Source organism: Siphateles boraxobius, unplaced genomic scaffold (assembly GCF_051911475.1).
Source record: "Siphateles boraxobius isolate OS27281-9 unplaced genomic scaffold, OSU_SipBor_1 1, whole genome shotgun sequence".
Lineage (NCBI taxonomy): Eukaryota > Metazoa > Chordata > Actinopteri > Cypriniformes > Leuciscidae > Siphateles > Siphateles boraxobius.
The window spans coordinates 7,223,639-7,241,111 of NW_027508699.1; the positions used below are offsets into that span (position 1 = coordinate 7,223,639).

At 41.6% G+C, this 17,473-nt stretch overlaps 1 protein-coding gene across 4 annotated transcripts in view; it reads right to left on the bottom strand.

Moving 5' to 3' along the window:
- Positions 1 to 12,650: 12,650 nt before the first annotated feature.
- The window catches only part of fgf12a (fibroblast growth factor 12a), a 144,019-nt gene continuing 139,196 nt past the window's right edge, over positions 12,651 to 17,473 (bottom strand). For all 4 annotated transcript variants that reach the window (XM_077248704.1, XM_077248694.1, XM_077248684.1 and 1 more), the window contains one exon: positions 12,651 to 14,188. In XM_077248704.1, the coding sequence (XP_077104819.1) occupies positions 14,073 to 14,188 (116 nt within the window). In that variant the 3' untranslated portion in view covers positions 12,651 to 14,072. The remainder of the gene's footprint in view (positions 14,189 to 17,473) is intronic.

The window sequence follows — 17,473 nt, forward strand, 5'->3', positions numbered from 1 at the left end:
TATCCATAACTCCAGAGCTCCCAGGAGCAAAGATATCGGGAATGCGTACAGGTGTAGCGTCAACCACACCTAATACATCACGTCCAGTCCAAGCGGAGCTGGATGCGTGAGGGAGAACCACAAAGGGCAATGCATTGTACAAATGATGCGAAAGGTCGACTTGAGTTGACCGAAGTTCTCCCTAAGAAGCTCCACCACCTCGGGGTGAAGTCTCAATTCCCCGGGCCACAGCCCCTGCCTCATCAGGATATATGCTCTGATATACAAGACCATCAGTGTGTTGTCCGGACCCTTCGCCGAGCGACCACTCATGATTGCCCCCGACTTGTGAGGGAAGCATTCGTCGAAAGCATTATGCGTCGACAAGAAGCCCCCAACACTGGGCCTGGGCGAGGAACCAAGATTCTTCCACATGACCGAGGCACGAAGGCATAGCCGTGTGACCTTGATCATGCGAAAACGGATTTCCCCTCGGAGAAAACCCCTTGGTCCTGAGCCACTACTGCAGGGGTCTCATGTACAGAAGGCCAAAAGTAACTACGTTGGATGCAACTGCCATGAGCCCCAACCAAAGACCTTTCACCGAGCGGCCACTCATGGCCGCCCCCCATCCTGTGAGGGAAGCATCTGTCGATAGCGTGACGCGTCGACAAGAAACCCCCAGCACTGGGCCCTGGGCGAGGAACCAAGGTTTCTTCCACATGACCGAGGCACGAAGGCATAGCCGCGTGACCTTGATCATGCAAAAACCCCTTGGTCCCGAGCCACCACTGCAGGGGGCTCATGTACAGAAGGCCAAAAGTAACTACGTTGGACTCAACTTCCATGAGCCCCAACAGTCTCAGAGACTGTTTTGCAGTGAATGACTGACCTAGTTTACATTCTTTACGGCTGAGAAACGCAGAAATACGTGCAGGAGATAGAAGTGCTTGCATGTTGTCGAATCCCATATTACACCTAGAAAAGTGGTCCTCTGAGCTGGGAGGAGTACACTTTTTGGTGTTGAGCCGCAACCCCAACCTCCTTATGTTGGACAGAACGACATCTCGATGTTGAACTGCCAAAAGCTCGGACTGAGCTAAAATTAACCAATCGTCGATATAATTTAATACGCTAAAGCTGGTATGCTTCGCCCCTGAAAGCAAACCTCAAGAACCTCCTGTGATGAGGATGGATTGATAAGTAAGCGTCCTTTAAGTCTATTGTGACAAACCAGTCCTCGGACTGAGTCTGTGACACAATCATATTTAGCGTAAGCATACTTTGAACTTAAGATTCTGAAACCTGCTGTTTAAATGACACAGGTCTAGAGTAGGACGCAACCCCTCATCCTCTTTCGGAACAATGAAGTAATGGCTGTAAAACCCTGACTGTCTGCCGGGAGGAGGAACCCCTTCTACAGCTCCTTTTGCAGAAGTGTCAGTACTTCCTGCTCCATAACCAAAGCCTGCTCGGGGTCCACCACAGTGGGGAGGACCCCTAGAAATCTGGGCGGACAAGAACCGAATTCTGAAGCCTTTCCTATATTGTGCAGGACCCACTAAGAAATATGTGGCAATAGTTTCCACGCTGCCAGAAATTCTACTAGGGGAACCAGTCTCTCAAGACTGACCTCTGGATTTGGTTGAACAGTCACTACGGTGCCTTGAAGCGGCGAACCGGCAGGGAACAATCGAACTGACCGTTCTACGACCTTCCTCGGAGGATTGTATGGGGACGCTAACACCTCGGTGCCCTGAACGGCGAACCGGCAGGGAACAACCAAACTGGCAGCGCTGCGACCCTCCTCAGAGAGTCTTACCCCAGAGGGCGCCAAGGAGAAACGATTTCTCAAAACCCGTCCCTCCCCTGGAGGAGCCCTCAGAAGCCTGATAGCCTCGTTTTTTGCGACAGGACTTCCTGTCTAAGCTTTATTGGAGATGACGATAATCCTCAGATCTTGCCTACCTCTAAATAGCTTAGTTCCTACGACCCTCCTCGGAGGATCATTGGAAAAAGCAGGCACCCTGAAACGGCGAACCGGCAGGGAAACCGAACTGACTGCTCTACGACCCCCCTTGGAGGATCGTTTGGGGACACTGACACCTTGGTGCCCTGAACGGCGAACCAGCAGGAAAACCGAACTGGCAGCGCTGCGACCCTCCTCAGAGAGTCGCACCCCAGAGGGCACCGAGGAGAAATGATTTCTCAAAACCATCCCTACCCCGGAAGGGACCACCCTTAGAAGCCTGATAGCCTCGGCGTCAGGGCTTCCTCTTTGTCCAAGCTATTTTAGAGATAAAACAGTCCTCAGATCTTGCATATCTCTAACTAGCTAGACTGCTACTGCTACCCAGGTCCCCCTCGATTGTGGAGCCCAAATGGTGAGGCTCGTATATATATATATATATATATATATATATATATCACTCCGTGGCCACCAGCAGGAAAACAACCGAACTGGCCGTGCTGCGACCCTCCTCAGAGAGTCGCCCCCCCAGAGAACGCAGAGGAGAAACGATTTCTCGAAACCGTCCCTCCCCAGTATAGTTTATCTGTTTTTGCACGACGCAATTCTCGAATAGCGTCAGTGCTGACATCCTCACATTCATCCATGTCCTTATACTTTACCCACCAGTTTTTCTGTGGGTAAAATAAACTCTTCTAATAAACTATCTAATAATAATAACTATCTCGTTTTATTTTCACTCTCATAATGTTCAGCTGGGCAGTAAATATTTAACTAGCAACAGCACTAGATAAACCTCCTTGTAAAGCTCCTCTTTATTCAACAGAGTTATGAGCTGACTTATTTATTTATTTATTGAAAACTCAAACATCTGCCTTTTTCTTAATATCTTTATTTGTTTTGTTCTCTTTTTTTTAAACAAAACACTAACGATACCAATTCCTCGGAACTGGAAATCGCCAGCACTGGATCTGACAAGTGAAAGCTGAGATAGGGTGGAGCCCGTCCCAACCTCCGCTGTCAGATCAGCCCCAAAATGTGAGTCCCCGCCGTGCCTGGGCAAACGCGGGACCTGCACGGGGAGCGCGAACCGAACCAATATACCGAATAATATATTGCATATATATATTGCAACTTGACAGACAACAATAAATATGACAAGGACAGAATACACAGATCGCTTGCTGAAGGCACAGAAGCTGTCGCGGTCTGTTTTCTGGTGTGCTTTATAGCTTCCTGGTCTATGACGTCACCCGCCTATGACGTCTCGCTCTTCCATTGGACTGATTATACACGTGCTTCACGACGCAATCACGCAGAGCGTTCCCACCGCGTCTCAACGCAGCTCGAGTTCCCTTGAAAGGGAACTGTGTGTTTATATGACACAGTCATTAAGGCTAAAACGACTAGCCAAAAGAAATTATGCGGATAATCTATTGGGTATTTATCGGTGATGTTATAATCATTATTAATTATATTGAGTTGCCAATCGAATCCAAAGCTTTATTACTGATCAAAAATGTGTTTGGTCATAAAATGCTTTTAAATTTTGTAATATAAACAATGGTGAGATGTTTCATTCTGCAATGCATTCTGGGAGCTACCATAGTATAACACTCAAGAATGGTTCCCAGAATGCACTGCAGCATGAAGCATGTCACCAATGTTGAGATTCATACGCTGATTCTTGATGTCTGTGTGTGAGTAAATATGGCAGTGGTTCAAAATGTTTTGTGCACAATGTGTTTAAAAAAGTATCTGATAACCACTACAACATTTGATCTCTTGTACATTGTAACTCACCTTAGGATGAGTTCTGTGATCAGTGACATCATCAACAAAAACCCATCAAATCATCTCCAGCATTTTTCTTGGCTCTTTTTAGCCATAAAGACAGTGTCTTAATACAGTTAAAGCAGGCAGTGAAGAGTCAGACTGCCCAACTAAAGCAAACACTGATCTCCATCATGGTGACTGTCAAATTATAGTATTTTAAATAAATCATCAACATCTAAACCTGTTAATTTTAAATAAGAACTTAGACGCATGACAGAAATTAAGTAAATTTGGTTAGTAACAAGTGAAGCTGGTAATGCTGTCTTTGTTGTTTAACCCTCTGCTGAGATCTTGAGAGATCTGTTTAATGTTCTGTTGGGATTTAACGTGTTTCTGTTGTCTGAGTTTTGTGGGTCACCATTGTGTTGAAGAGAAGAGTCTGTGCTTCATTCCAGCAGAAGACCAAGAAACATTGAGAATATGCTGGATGTTGCTTTATTTAAAATACAGTAATCTATTGCAGTGTTTGCAGTGTAAAAAAAAACAAAAAAAAACAAAAAAAAAACTTTATTCATTTAAGTTTGACATGCACAAAGTATTTGCAGTTTAATAAACACAAATAAAATGCACAGTCTGTCTTTGTCCCAGCTCTCTTATCGCTTTGTTTAGCAGCTTATAACTTTGAGTAAAACCTCCTTTTTCCACATGTTTTCGAAGTACACTCATCTAATGAACTTTTACAGTCTAAATACAGTATATTGTGAATATATTTTTCAATATATGAAAAGCGGCAATTCCTTATGTATTATTCAATATATTGTAATATATAACACAATATATTAATGCAATGTATTTAATATATTTTCAGTATATTTACACCATGTAATATATTGATCATATATATATATGGAAATATATATTTTTTCCGTTAGGGTTGTGAACCGATGCCCACATGATCTTTCCACTGTTAAAATGTGGAAAGGGTTCAAGTTAATGCTAGTTTGTTGAATAAATTAAGAAATTCTTCTTTTTAATAGTATTTAACAACTGACAACTGAATTGCAGCAGATTTGCACATCTAATGCTGTCAGTATGACTGTTGTCAAATATAAAGAAAGGGAATTTGGCATGAGAGTTTACGTTTGTTTGTATAGCTGTTTATGTTTGTTTGAAACAGATAAAACGTCACAGTTCTTCATAATACAAAAGCTATTTTAAAGTTGCCTTGTGTCATGTCCGCCAAAAAATCAATTCATACTCCACATTCCATACCAGATGGGGGCAGTATACCTCCAGAAAGTGAGTTGGTCTACTCTAGAGTAACAAACGAGAAACGGCATAGTCTCTATGTTCCGCCCCTACCTTCACAACGACGCTAGAGCCATAGCCGAAGCCGAGCCAACTCCTAATAGAGGACGTTTTGACTCCAGAGAAACGTTGGTTGATGTCAAGTGATTTTTAAATATGACATCTTCAAGCTACTCCCCTTCATCTTTACCAGTGAATATGTTCATATTCTTTTGTTCATATTACTTTTTATTGTTAGTTTGAATTACATTAATTTGACAGACAGCATTCACTGATGTTGACCAAGCTCAGAGCTGCCAACTCTAACGAATTCACCGTGAGAAACACACAATGAACACTTTTCACACGCTCTCAGTCACGCCACACATCAATTTTGTCACGCACAGAAAAATCGCAAAGCAAAGAGGACACGGAGACCGACAGACTAGACAGGGCAGGTTAGTTATGATATAAAAAAATCTCAGCTCTCAGATTCTGTCAATTTTATTACGCAATTAAAACAATAAATACCGTTTTGGCGCTTGTAAATGTTACACGACAGATCCCTAGCGCACGTGAACCGATCATCTCTACTAGCTAATAGTAAAAAAACATGAACACTGTTGAAAGACACAGTAAGCTACAACTTACCAAAATGTATTCTTCATACATAATATCGACCAATCATTTTTTTTTATCAGCGTGCAGAGGTCAATAACATAGCTGGAGAACAAATATGTCAGATTTACCTCAGGAAAGCAATTTAATAAACATAATATAATTAGCTAATGTTACATTTTATCATCAGTTTGGTAGAGACGGGCTCTGGTAGATAACAGGTGAAAACCGGATCGGATCTGTGGGTAGAGCTAACTATCAAACACATCAGGTTCAAGTACGCCCACAAGCCGTGCGAGTTATTCGTGTATTGCAGTTGGCTGGTGTTGCCCGCATACCGCCTCCCATGGCCGAAACTGGTATTATGACACCTGTCGGGCCGTGGCTAGTAATTTAGCATGCTAATTCAGGTTGATATCTCTGCAGCACTATAACTTGTCATTTTTTTAATGACATCATCGCCCTTATTTCTTGTCATTCTTTGATGTGTGTAGCTCATTTTTTGGATATTTTTAACTCAATTCTTACACATGGCACCTTTAAAAATCTAAAAACATTTCATGAAAAATAATGTCATGTTTTTCATCATGTTATTTCTAATGAATTCTACCAGCAGCTCATTATTATTGCTTCATCACTGAAAAAAACATAAACCAACATAATAAAATATTTGATGCTCTGTTGGATTGAAGATCTAAGAGACAAGGCCAATCAGAATCAGAATCAGAATCAGAATCAATTTTATTGCCAAGTAGTGTTGTGCACATACAAGAAATTTGCTTTGGTAATAAGGTGTTACCGAGGCTGCTATAATCAGCGCCAACTTGAGAAAAATACAGCATGACATGAGGAGAGGTGAGGAGAAAAAAAAAGGCAACCCCCAGACTATGCTCCTGTAAGGAGAACAGTCTGGGAACAGGAAAAAACACCTCAGCAACATTAGCACATAAACAGTACACTCTACCAACAAGACATTGCAACACGGTTGGGAGTGGGGGATGGAGGTAGTCCAGCCCAGGCAAGCAGCATCCGGTCCTGCAGCCATTATGGCGCTGGTCACAGACCCGCCTGTCAGACTGGGGGTACGAAGCGGGGAAGGCGTGGGATGGGGTGTGGGGCAGGTGCATATCTGTGTTTGTGTAATTTCATGTGTGTGTAGGCCTGGAGAGAGTCGCTAAGCCAGCACCATAATCTAGGAGCCTCAGTCCGCAGAATTGTCGTAGCGATACACAGCAAGTTGCCATGGAGACAACCTTGATCATGTCCCAGGCAGAGTCAACAATCACCAGGTGTCTGAGGAGTCGGGGAAGGAATGCAAGAGCGGCTCACTGCAGTGCTCTTCCGGGAGAGTTGTTGTTCCAGCAGTGGCCTTGGCCAAGGCCAGTGCTGTTTGGGGGGTGCAGAAACAGATAAGATTGGGATTGTTTGGTCTTCGGGCGAGTAGCCGCATTCAATTTATACAGGCTATTGTCCTGGTCCATTTTGGTCTCTGAAACGATCCATTTGCCTTTGCAAAGCTGTGAGCTTCTCCATGATGTTATCCATATTGTGGTTCATAGACCCAGTCTGATTGCTGACAGCTCTGCCCACCGCTTCAATCATGACGGGCAGCCTTGCGGGGCTTTTGACAGCTGTCACCATCTGTTTAGTTCCTCGATAAACCAGGGCAATGCCTAATCCAATCAGCAGAAGACCTGTTATCATGGTGCCGAATAGGTAGATATCTTCAATGTCCTCCACGGAAAGAGCCGCCAGACACACGACCCGCCACCTCTCCCACGCGTCCATCGTGTAGCCAGGTGCGAACGTCCCGGCAGGGCAGTCAGGTTCCCCCGAACCCAAGCTTCTCATCGAGAAGATGGTGTCAATTGCATTGAGAGACCAGTTGATCAAATCCATAATTTCTTGGTTTTGGAGAGCAGTGTAGCGAGAGTCTCTCAAAGGACAAGACAGTAGACATGACGAGAGAAGCATAGCAGGAGAGGTAAGGGGAGGGAGAGGGAGGAAAATGCGACCGCCTTCGTTGAGAGCCCAGAGGGAACAATCATGTTCATTGAAAGAAGACCAATTATTTCTTAATGAAGAAATTTGATGTTCCAGGCCTGCAAGGGCCGTCCTGCCCCATTGATTGCCCCAAAACCAATCAATCCCTTAAGATTAAAATCTCTAACCAAACATCAGAATCAGTTAAGATGAGTGCTAAAATAAAACCGAGAAAGATGGCGAATCAATGTAAGAATGACAGAATGGAATAGCAGAGTGAATGTTTACAGCGGCAATAGATTTACGTAATCAAATCAATATTCTTATAGGCAGTTTTTCACACAAGTCATTGGCTTTAGGGTACACAGGATCCTATATGTTACTATGGCACTGACAGAACTAGTTCAACTTGGACTGTTTACAGAATTATGTGAGAATACACGGCCAATAAAAAAAAAAAAAAAGAGGGTAACACTTGATTTCAATAGTCCACTTTAGACATTCAACTAACTACAAGTAACTTTGCAGCTACATGAAATGTCTTTTTCATTAAAGTTGGGGTTTGGTAACTATCAATTTTATAAATGTCCTTGATAAGGGAATTTAATTCTCAAAGCCTAATTAAGGTGCTTCTTTTAGCTGTCTACTGGTAATGATTTACTTCCTCAAAGTATCTTTCACACAACGACAACAACAACAACAACAACAACACACACACACACACACACACACACACACACACACACACACACACACACACACACACACACACACACACACACACACACACACACACACACACACACACACACACACACGTGCTGTCATGCTCCTCAGAGACTTTTAATTCACTGCTATCTTACAATATGTATGTGACTTTAAAAAGACAAAGAGAGAAACAATCTCAAACACAATCTCAGTCTGTTCTCCAGAAGAAGAAAAGAAGAAATCCTCTGCAGCCCTCCTCCCCCTCCATCTCCTCCTCTTCGTTCTTCTTACAGACAGTAGGGAAAGTCTGTTTCCATGACAACAAGTAGAATTAAGGCCAGAGAAGTGCAATCCTAAAATGACAAGTTGGATTGCTGCCTGAGTGTTTTAACTTTCAGGCTGATATGATTTACCCATACCTGGACTTGCCTGTAAATCAGATGAATCATTTTTCAGTCGTTTGAATTTTGTAACAAGGAGTTAAGACTGATCTGAGGAGATATGTGCCAACTTCAAATTCTGTGTAGAGACACAATGCCACATTAAAAGCCGTACTAAATTATTTATGCACGTATCTCTGACTCACCTCAGTCATTTGTTATCGTCAACAGAGAGAGCTTTTATCATTTATCCTTTCAAATTTGTATTTTCAGTGTCATATTTTTCATCCATAATTTCATGTATCTATATTTTACATCTTTTACAAATTGTGTCCCATTACTTCTTAGTATTACTGTAAAGGCACAAATCAAATAGATTTAGTTGATATCTATTATTTATCAAATGAACCAGACATAGAATGCTGGTCTGACGGGTCTATAAACTCATTTTATTTTGTTGTGTTTTGTTTATTAAGTTGTGTTTAATGCATTCTTCAAACTCAACCATTCAATCCTGTTACCTGATCTTTTTACCTGATCCTGGGGAAAAAAGATCAAAAGAAAAATGAAAATAACCCTCTGAGCAACTATAAATCAACATTTGGCCTTTATAAACTAAAAACTAGTTTTATAAGGCTAAAAACTCGCAATTATCTTTTAAAATGTTTATGTTTATTGCTGAAAAATACCATATTATATAAATGAGGGGTTCATTCTCAAGTTTTGATGACAAACCTATGGAAGCTTGTTTCCGCCATATAATAAAACATTTTAAAAGATAATTGCGAGTTTTTAGCCCACTATTGCGAGATATAAACTCGCAATTGCGTGATATAAAGTCAGAATTGCGAGATATAAACACACAATTGCATGTTATAAAGTCAGATTTGTGTAATATATACTCGCAATTGCATGATATAAAGTCAGAATTGAGAGATAAACTCGCAACTGCATGCTATAAAGTCAGAATTTCGAGATATAAACTGGCAATTGTGTTATAAAGTCAGATTTGCAAGATTTTAACTCGCAATTGCATGTTATAAAGTCAGAATTGCTTGATATATTTACGTGATTGCATGATATAAAGTCATAATTGCGTGATATAAACTCGCAATTGAGTGTTATAAAGTAAGAATTGCATGATATAAACTCACAATTGCGTGTTATAAAGTTAGAATTGCAAGATATAAACATTCAATTCAAGTCAAGTCAAGTCATCCTCATTTATATAGCGCTTTTAATAATGTAGATTGTTTCAAAGCAGCTTTTTACAGAGATAAACATATTATTTAAGGTAACAGAGATGGGTCTGGTTTTATAGTGGTTCTTTAATAATGTTATTTCGAGCTAAAGTTAGTTTTGATTGATTCACTTCCGTCGAAATGATCATTTGTTATTAAATTAGGGGCCGCTAAGACAACACCGTTCTCTCTAAACAGACTTTATAAGCGAACCTGTGATAAACGCTGACGGCGTTCACATGCGCATTAAGAATTGATTCTATAGCTTTGTGTATTTGAATATATGTGGCAGGTTTGTAATTCTCTACAAACCATGCCTAAACAAACTACTTGTCTTGCCTATAAATTTTGATGCAGAATTTTATTTTTATCACTTCGGGTAGGTACGCGAACCGAAAATTCCACCACGCTTTATCTGTAGAGTGGTATAGGGATCCTCCATAGGGAGAGGCTAGTTGGCACTTCAGCACTGCATTGTCATCGGGTCCAGGCGAAGGTCCTTCGTCAGATCTGGAAACGGCCCGAATCCGGCAGGCGGCGGGAAAACCTTGGGATAAACAAAGACACTAAAATTAACGTAGATGCCATTCTTCTTATGATGTAAAGAGTACTTCAGGATTTAAGGGAAGTGTTCCCAGTTCCGGCTGTCCTAATCTATGCAGCCTAATATTGAATTATAGTCGATAATGTATTATGTGAATTCTAGGTCAAAGAGATGTGTTTTTAGTCTAGCTTTGAACTGACAGACTGTGTCTGCTTCCAGGACAATGTTAGGAAGACTGTTCCAAAGTTGTGGTGCTAAATAGGAAAAGGATCTACCGGCAGCAGTCGATTTTGATATTCTAGGTATTATCAACTGGCCGGAACTTTGAGATCGCAATAGACGTGAAGAACTATAATGTGTTAAGAGCTCGCTCAAGTACTGCGGAGCTAAACCATTTAGTGCTTTGTAAGTAATCAGCAATATTTTAAAATGTATATGATGTTTAATAGGGAGCCAACGCAGTGTTGGCAGATCCGAGCTAATATGGTCATACTTCCAGGTTCTGGTAAGAACTCGAGCTGCTGCGTTTTGGACCAGCTGCAGTTTGTTTATTAAGCGTGCAGGGCAACCACCCAGTAGAGCATCACAATAATCTAGCCTTGAGGTCATGAACGCATGAACTAGTTGTTCCGCATTTGTCAATGAGAGCATATGACATAATTTAGATATATTTTTAAGATGGAATAATGCGGTTTTACAGATACTAGACACGTGACTTTCAAATGAAAGATTGGTATCAAAGAGCACACCCAGGTTCCTAACTGACGACGAATACTTAGCAGAGTAGTGTAGTGTTACAAATTAAGTAAATGTTTAATTGAGGTTCCAATACAATAGTATATAAACTGAGACAGTTTCGTATACTGAATTTAGCATTTAAGGTTATGATGGTGATGATATTTGCTGTGAAACAGTTTCCAGCAAGAGAGTCCGGCAAATCCTGTTTTCTGTATTTGTCAGTTTACTGCTCTCTATTGAGCCTGCCATTCCTGTTTCTCTCTATTTTAAGCAGATTACTGAAACTCTTGGTAGCTTCCGTCTCAGCGGGAGAGTTCTGCCATTCCTGTTTTTGAGTCTCACTGTTTGAATAGTTATGCTGATTGGATTAGGACCGGTAATGGGCTGAGTTGTATACCTCATTTACATGCTTTGTTTCAGCGTGTCCCCACTTATATGTAACACCTCCCCTTTTAAAGATATATGAACTCTACTGTATACTGCCTTAGTTAGACTCGAGACGAGCTTGGAAGACTACAGCGACGCACAGCTGGTGTTCTCAATAAAGAAACCTTCTTAAAAGATACGCCCGAGTCTCCTGGTCTTCGCCTCTGAGTTTTCTACACTTTGGGAGAAAAAGTTCACAACAGCAGCCATCAAGTGTTAGACAGTATACTAGGTTATTACATGTGGAAGTTTTTTGTCCAATAATTAGAATCTCTACTTTTTTCAGAATTTAGTAGTAGGAAATTACTAGTCATCCAATTTTTTATATCAACTATTATGCTGTGCTACTATGCAAAATCAGAAAAAAAGCCAGAATTTCTAGTTTATTTCTCACAATTGAGTTTATATCTCACAATTCTGACTTTGTAACAAGCAAATGCGACTTTATATAATGCAATTCTTACTTTATAACACGCAAGTGCGACTTTATATCACACAATTCTGACTTTATTACTCGCAATTGTGACTTTATATCACACAGTTAAGAGATAAAAAAGGCAGAATGTAAACAGATGTAAACTCGCAATTGTGAGCAAAAGAAGTCAGAATTGTGAGATAAAAAGTCCTACCTTTATTATTTTTCATTCTGTGGCGGAAACAAGCTTCCATACAAAACTCTTATAATTTCAAAATAAAATAAAATGTCTGTAGTATTTAATTTGACAGGCACATTTTTAACTTATTCATGTCCATTTTACTGACCATTGTTTGAATAATTTTCAGGCAAATTTTGTACCCTGTTTGTGGAAAGTGTCAATCAAAATTTATGTTTAAAACATTTATTATAACTTTATCATAGCATTATTACTGCAATTCTGATACCTGTGTACATGCATTTATGATGCCTCTCTGCTACATTAAATTCACTTACTGTAATGTACTTACTTGAGTAAAGTTGCTCAAGAGAATCCTTGGAAAATAAGCTATGCAGTTACACAGGGTTGAAAGCTTTAAATATCATACTTTTATTCTTAAACAATCCTAATTTCATTCTGCTTTATAATATCAATACATATTTTATACATCTCATTATTCATAATGCATATATGATAGTGTTTCATTTAGGTGAAAACATCTGCAAACATGAAAAATAAAGAGTTCTGTTTGTACACAGCGAAAGGACACACTCCCATTACAGTGCTTTCTTGTCTGGAAACCCCTTTGATCTGGACAATCTTTCCATTGGGTGTCTGTTTTTTACAATCTTTGTCACATTCATGTTATTCATTTGACAATTTCTCACTTAAAACACACTTTTCTGAGGATTCATGCGTTTAAGTCTCTGCATTTTGTTGCTGCATACTTGGGCACAGGTCTCATGCCATTTATACTGGAAGACTTATGAATGCCAGGCTCCTCCTATAGTCCACAATCCACCCACCCTGTCCAGGCCGACTTCCAAACCCGTAAAGGGGCAATAAACTGGCTTTCTTTGTGCTTTTTTTTACTGGACAGGGCTGGTGTCAGGGTCGCACTTCTAAGACTAGAGCTTCCTGAGTTGCTTGTCATACTTTGAGCTAAATATAATAATTAAGTTTGCTTGGGTGCAAGGAAATTTGAGAATAATTCACAGGAAATCGACAACTTTCCATCTAAAGCTTAGCCGTCCATCGTAATAAAGAGCGTCACACTCCAGCTGAAACCAAGTCGCAGTTTAGAGATGTTGAGCAGTGTCACGTACACACATACACACACATACAAGTGTACCTGTGCTGGATGTATGTGCGCCAAGGCAGGCAAGATTTTTGAAGAAAGTGTTGCATGGATATTATCTCTAACCAAAATGAACAGGCAACGAAACGATCCAAGACCACCCCCAAAAGTAACTGCACATACATTCTACATTCACCCTCCGGACATTCCAGCAATCTGGAGTCACAAAGTACATTTGCCTCGGGTAATTCCAAAAAATAAAAAAAGGAAAAATAAAAAAATAAAAGAAAGCAGAAAAACTTGCTCAAATCTGCATAATATCCACAAACAGAATCAATACAAATGAGCATTGAGCAAAGAGAGAAAAGTTCCCATCTTGATAGTAAAGCATGAAGAGCATTCACATGAAAATGAACACATGAGAACATTTTAAAGCTCATTTCTCACCGAATAAACCCCAAACAAAATAATATTACTATTGTTGTGAACCAAATGACTGCCCATTGAACTTTTTTTTGCATAAAATGTGAGTTCAACTCCTGATTGGAACGTTAACATTTATTTTTCTTTTTTTCCCCTCTCTGTGTTCTTCTAGAAGTTTTCTCAGGCAAGAGTTCAGTTTGTCTTCTTGTAGATTCCCGTGGTTGGAGGCGAGGGTGAGGGCGAGGGCGAGGGGAAGGGGCTGCTCTGCCTCCAGTGTTTAAGCCCTGCTATGTGGAGTCCTGGTTGACCGCTTTGCCTCCGTTCATCGTTGGGGTTCCTGAGCTTTTCCTGGAGCGTTGCTTCTCTTCAATCTCATGCAGTGAAGGCTCTCTATACATGCAAACTGCAATATACAAACACATCAAGAGATTAATAACCATTACTTTTGACTGCGATCATTATGAGGAATGAGATTTATGATTGACATACTTTTTAGCTTTGCACTGTAGATTTTTTATTTTTATTTGAAAAATGCATGAAAGTTAAAGGTTAAAGTGAGCATGAAATCAAAGCTAAACATATTTGCTTGCTTTATATATGCTGTTGGTATTGCTGTGTGCGATTCATCAGTGCATGTAATTCCAAAGAAAAAATGGTTTGTATTGTTGCGTAACTTTTTTTGCGTAACAATTTTTCTTTCTGGCATTTTTCTAGCCCTCTATTAAGAAGTAATGAGTAATGAGTAATGAATAAGAAAAAGCTATTTTTGCCCCTTGTCTCAAAGCATCTGGCTCCATTCTGGTATGTAACACCCACTTTTCACAAATACATAACCTGTACTTCTCAAAAACTGAAGCATCACTATTATTATTATTATTATTATTATTATTCTAAAGGTTCATCTATATATATATAGGCATAGCTATATTGACGAACGTGGAACTCCATTTTCCACTCCAACGTTCCTAGTGAAAAAACACTATACCAAAATGTATTTAAAATGCATTTATTTCATACTAGTACAAAAAACCATTAACATATTTACTTGACATTACTCTGTATACTAATATAAATGTTATAATTAAACTTTATTTGGAGTATTTCTTTATAGCACACTGCACATTTCTTAATTACTAGGCCTTAAACGTGTTTTAATATCACTATTAGTATAAGGATAGTTTGATCTCTGTATAATATCAGTCTTTAATAATAATAATAATAATAATAATAATAATAAACTTTATTTTATAGAGCGCCTTTAAAAGCAGCTTCTGAAAGCGCTGTACATAAAATCACAATCCACCGGAAAAGACAAATAAAAGTTAATAAAAAAAAAAGCAGCAACATTAATAATAAAAAATAGCTGTAAAGCGATCACGAAGAGACATCAGCAGTCAAATGCAGTATTAAAAAAATGTGTCTTGAGAAGAGCTTTAAAAATGCCAAGAGTTTGTGCTTCCCTTAGTTCAGGAGGGAGAGAGTTCCAAAGTCTAGGAGCGTAAACAGCAAAAGCCCTATCACCCATAGATTTTTGATGTGTTTGTGGAACAGTTAATAAATTGCACTGTGAGGAACGCAGTCTGCGATTTGGAGAATAAGTGATTAATAAGCCATATAAGTATTCCGGAGCTAAGCTGTGTAAAACCTTGTATGTCAGCATCATGATCTTAAAGTCAACACGGAACCTGACCGGGAGCCAGTGTAAGACTTCAAAGCTGGAGTAATATGGTCAAATTTCCTGGTTCCCGTCAGGATCCGGGCGGCAGAGTTCTGAACATATTGCAATTTGTTAATAGTGGTTTTAGAAACTCCAGCTAAAACAGCATTACAATAATCCCACTGTGAGAACACAAATTAATTAATCAACTTTTCAGCGACAGATAGGTTTAGCATTGGGCGTAGTCTGGCAATATTTCTGAGATGGAAAAAGGATGCCTTAACAGTGCTCTGTACAAAAAAATCAAAAGTGAGGCTGGTGTCAAAAATTACACCAAGGTTCCTCATCGTACTTTGGGTCTCTAAAACAGAGCCATCAACAGACAGGGACAGTGGAGCCGCTTTGCGAATTTGATGACGGGAACCTATAAGTATAACCTCAGTTCCCTTTCGTTGTCACTCCGAGTTACGTCGGATGACGACGAATGGGGTTTCGCTTAGAAAGCCTATCAACTTCGAGTATTACAAAACGAGCCAATGGCAAGGAAATGCCATGGGTCTGCGGAATTTGCATGGCGTAACTCCGCCCCACCTCGTGGGTATAAAAGGAGGAAGCCGGCAGCAAGCAGATATGTTTTCGCTTCGGAGCCAAGTGTATTCTTCTCTCCACAAGCCATCTCTGAATTGTCAGCTTTACAAACGAGTACCTCGAGTGTTGGTGTGACGGCGATCTACGGCGAGAGCGTGCTTCCTGCTGATCTGTTGCAGTGGTCTGCCAGTCGGTGCGTTTCTCCCCGGGTGCTTCAACACTTGAGTTTTCTCTCACTAAAAGAGCTTACACGTGGCACGTCTTTTTAAAGATGTCTCGCCCGTGTACTTCTGGTTGCGGCAGATTGGTATCGGACTCTGATGGGCACGAGCGTTGCATAGTATGTTTGGGCATTGATCATGCTAGAGCAGCGCTCGTGGATGACTCATGTTCTCTCTGTGGGAACATGACCATCGCGTCATTACGGTCGAGACTCCGTGAACTCGCAAGAGTGAGAGTCCCCTCATCCACCCCCCGTCCTGCGGCTGGTGGCCAGGGTGATCTGAGGGTTACGGTCTGGAACAAGGCGCCGACTATGTGTCCGCGACCCCAGCCCCCCTCTTCAATGACGGTGCCCGCTAGTGAACTGCTGATTCCCGCGGGTCTACCTTCTGGTGGCCCGCGGGCTTCAGTTGAAGCTACAGAGGAAGATGCCATGTCTGTTGCAGCATCACTAGGCGGGTTTGACTCTTCTGGAAGTGAGGGCTCGTCACAGCTGCCACCTTCCGGTGTGCATACGGCTGTGCTCGAGTCTGATCCGGAGATGACGGCCATGCTTTCCCGGGCAGCCGCGAGCATCGGACTTGAGTGGAGGCCTCCACCCTGTCCTGAGCGCTCGCGGCTGGACGATTGGTTTTTGGGTAAGGCCGCCGACCCTCGTCCTCGGCAAACCCCAATACCTTTCTTCCCGGATGTGCATGATGAGATCTCGAAGTCCTGGAAGACCCCCCTGTCTTCTCGGGACCGCTCGCTGGTCTCATCCGCCTTTCCTCCCCTCGATGAGGCAGCTGCCCGTGGGTACACTGGGCTTCCCCCGGTTGAACGCTCTGTTGCCATGCAACTATGTCCTCAGAGTGCTTCTTCTCGGGGCGAGCCTAAGCACCCATCCAAAGCCTGTAGATTTTCGTCGACCCTGGTGGCGAAGTCTTACAGAGCGGCGGGACAGGCGGCTGCTTCACTGCATGCTATGGCCACTCTGCAGGTCTACCAGGCCCAGAGGCTCAGAGACATGCACGAGGGTAGGACAAACCCAGGGCTCTTTGATGAGCTGCGCGCCGCGACCGACCTTGCTCTCCGGGCGACGAAGGTTACCGCGCGCTCCCTGGGTTTGGTGATGTCCACAGCTGTGGTCCAGGAGCGACATCTGTGGCTGAACCTGGCTGACATGCGGGACGCTGAGCGGACCCGTCTGCTTAACGCCCCCTTGTCCCAGGCCGGCCTCTT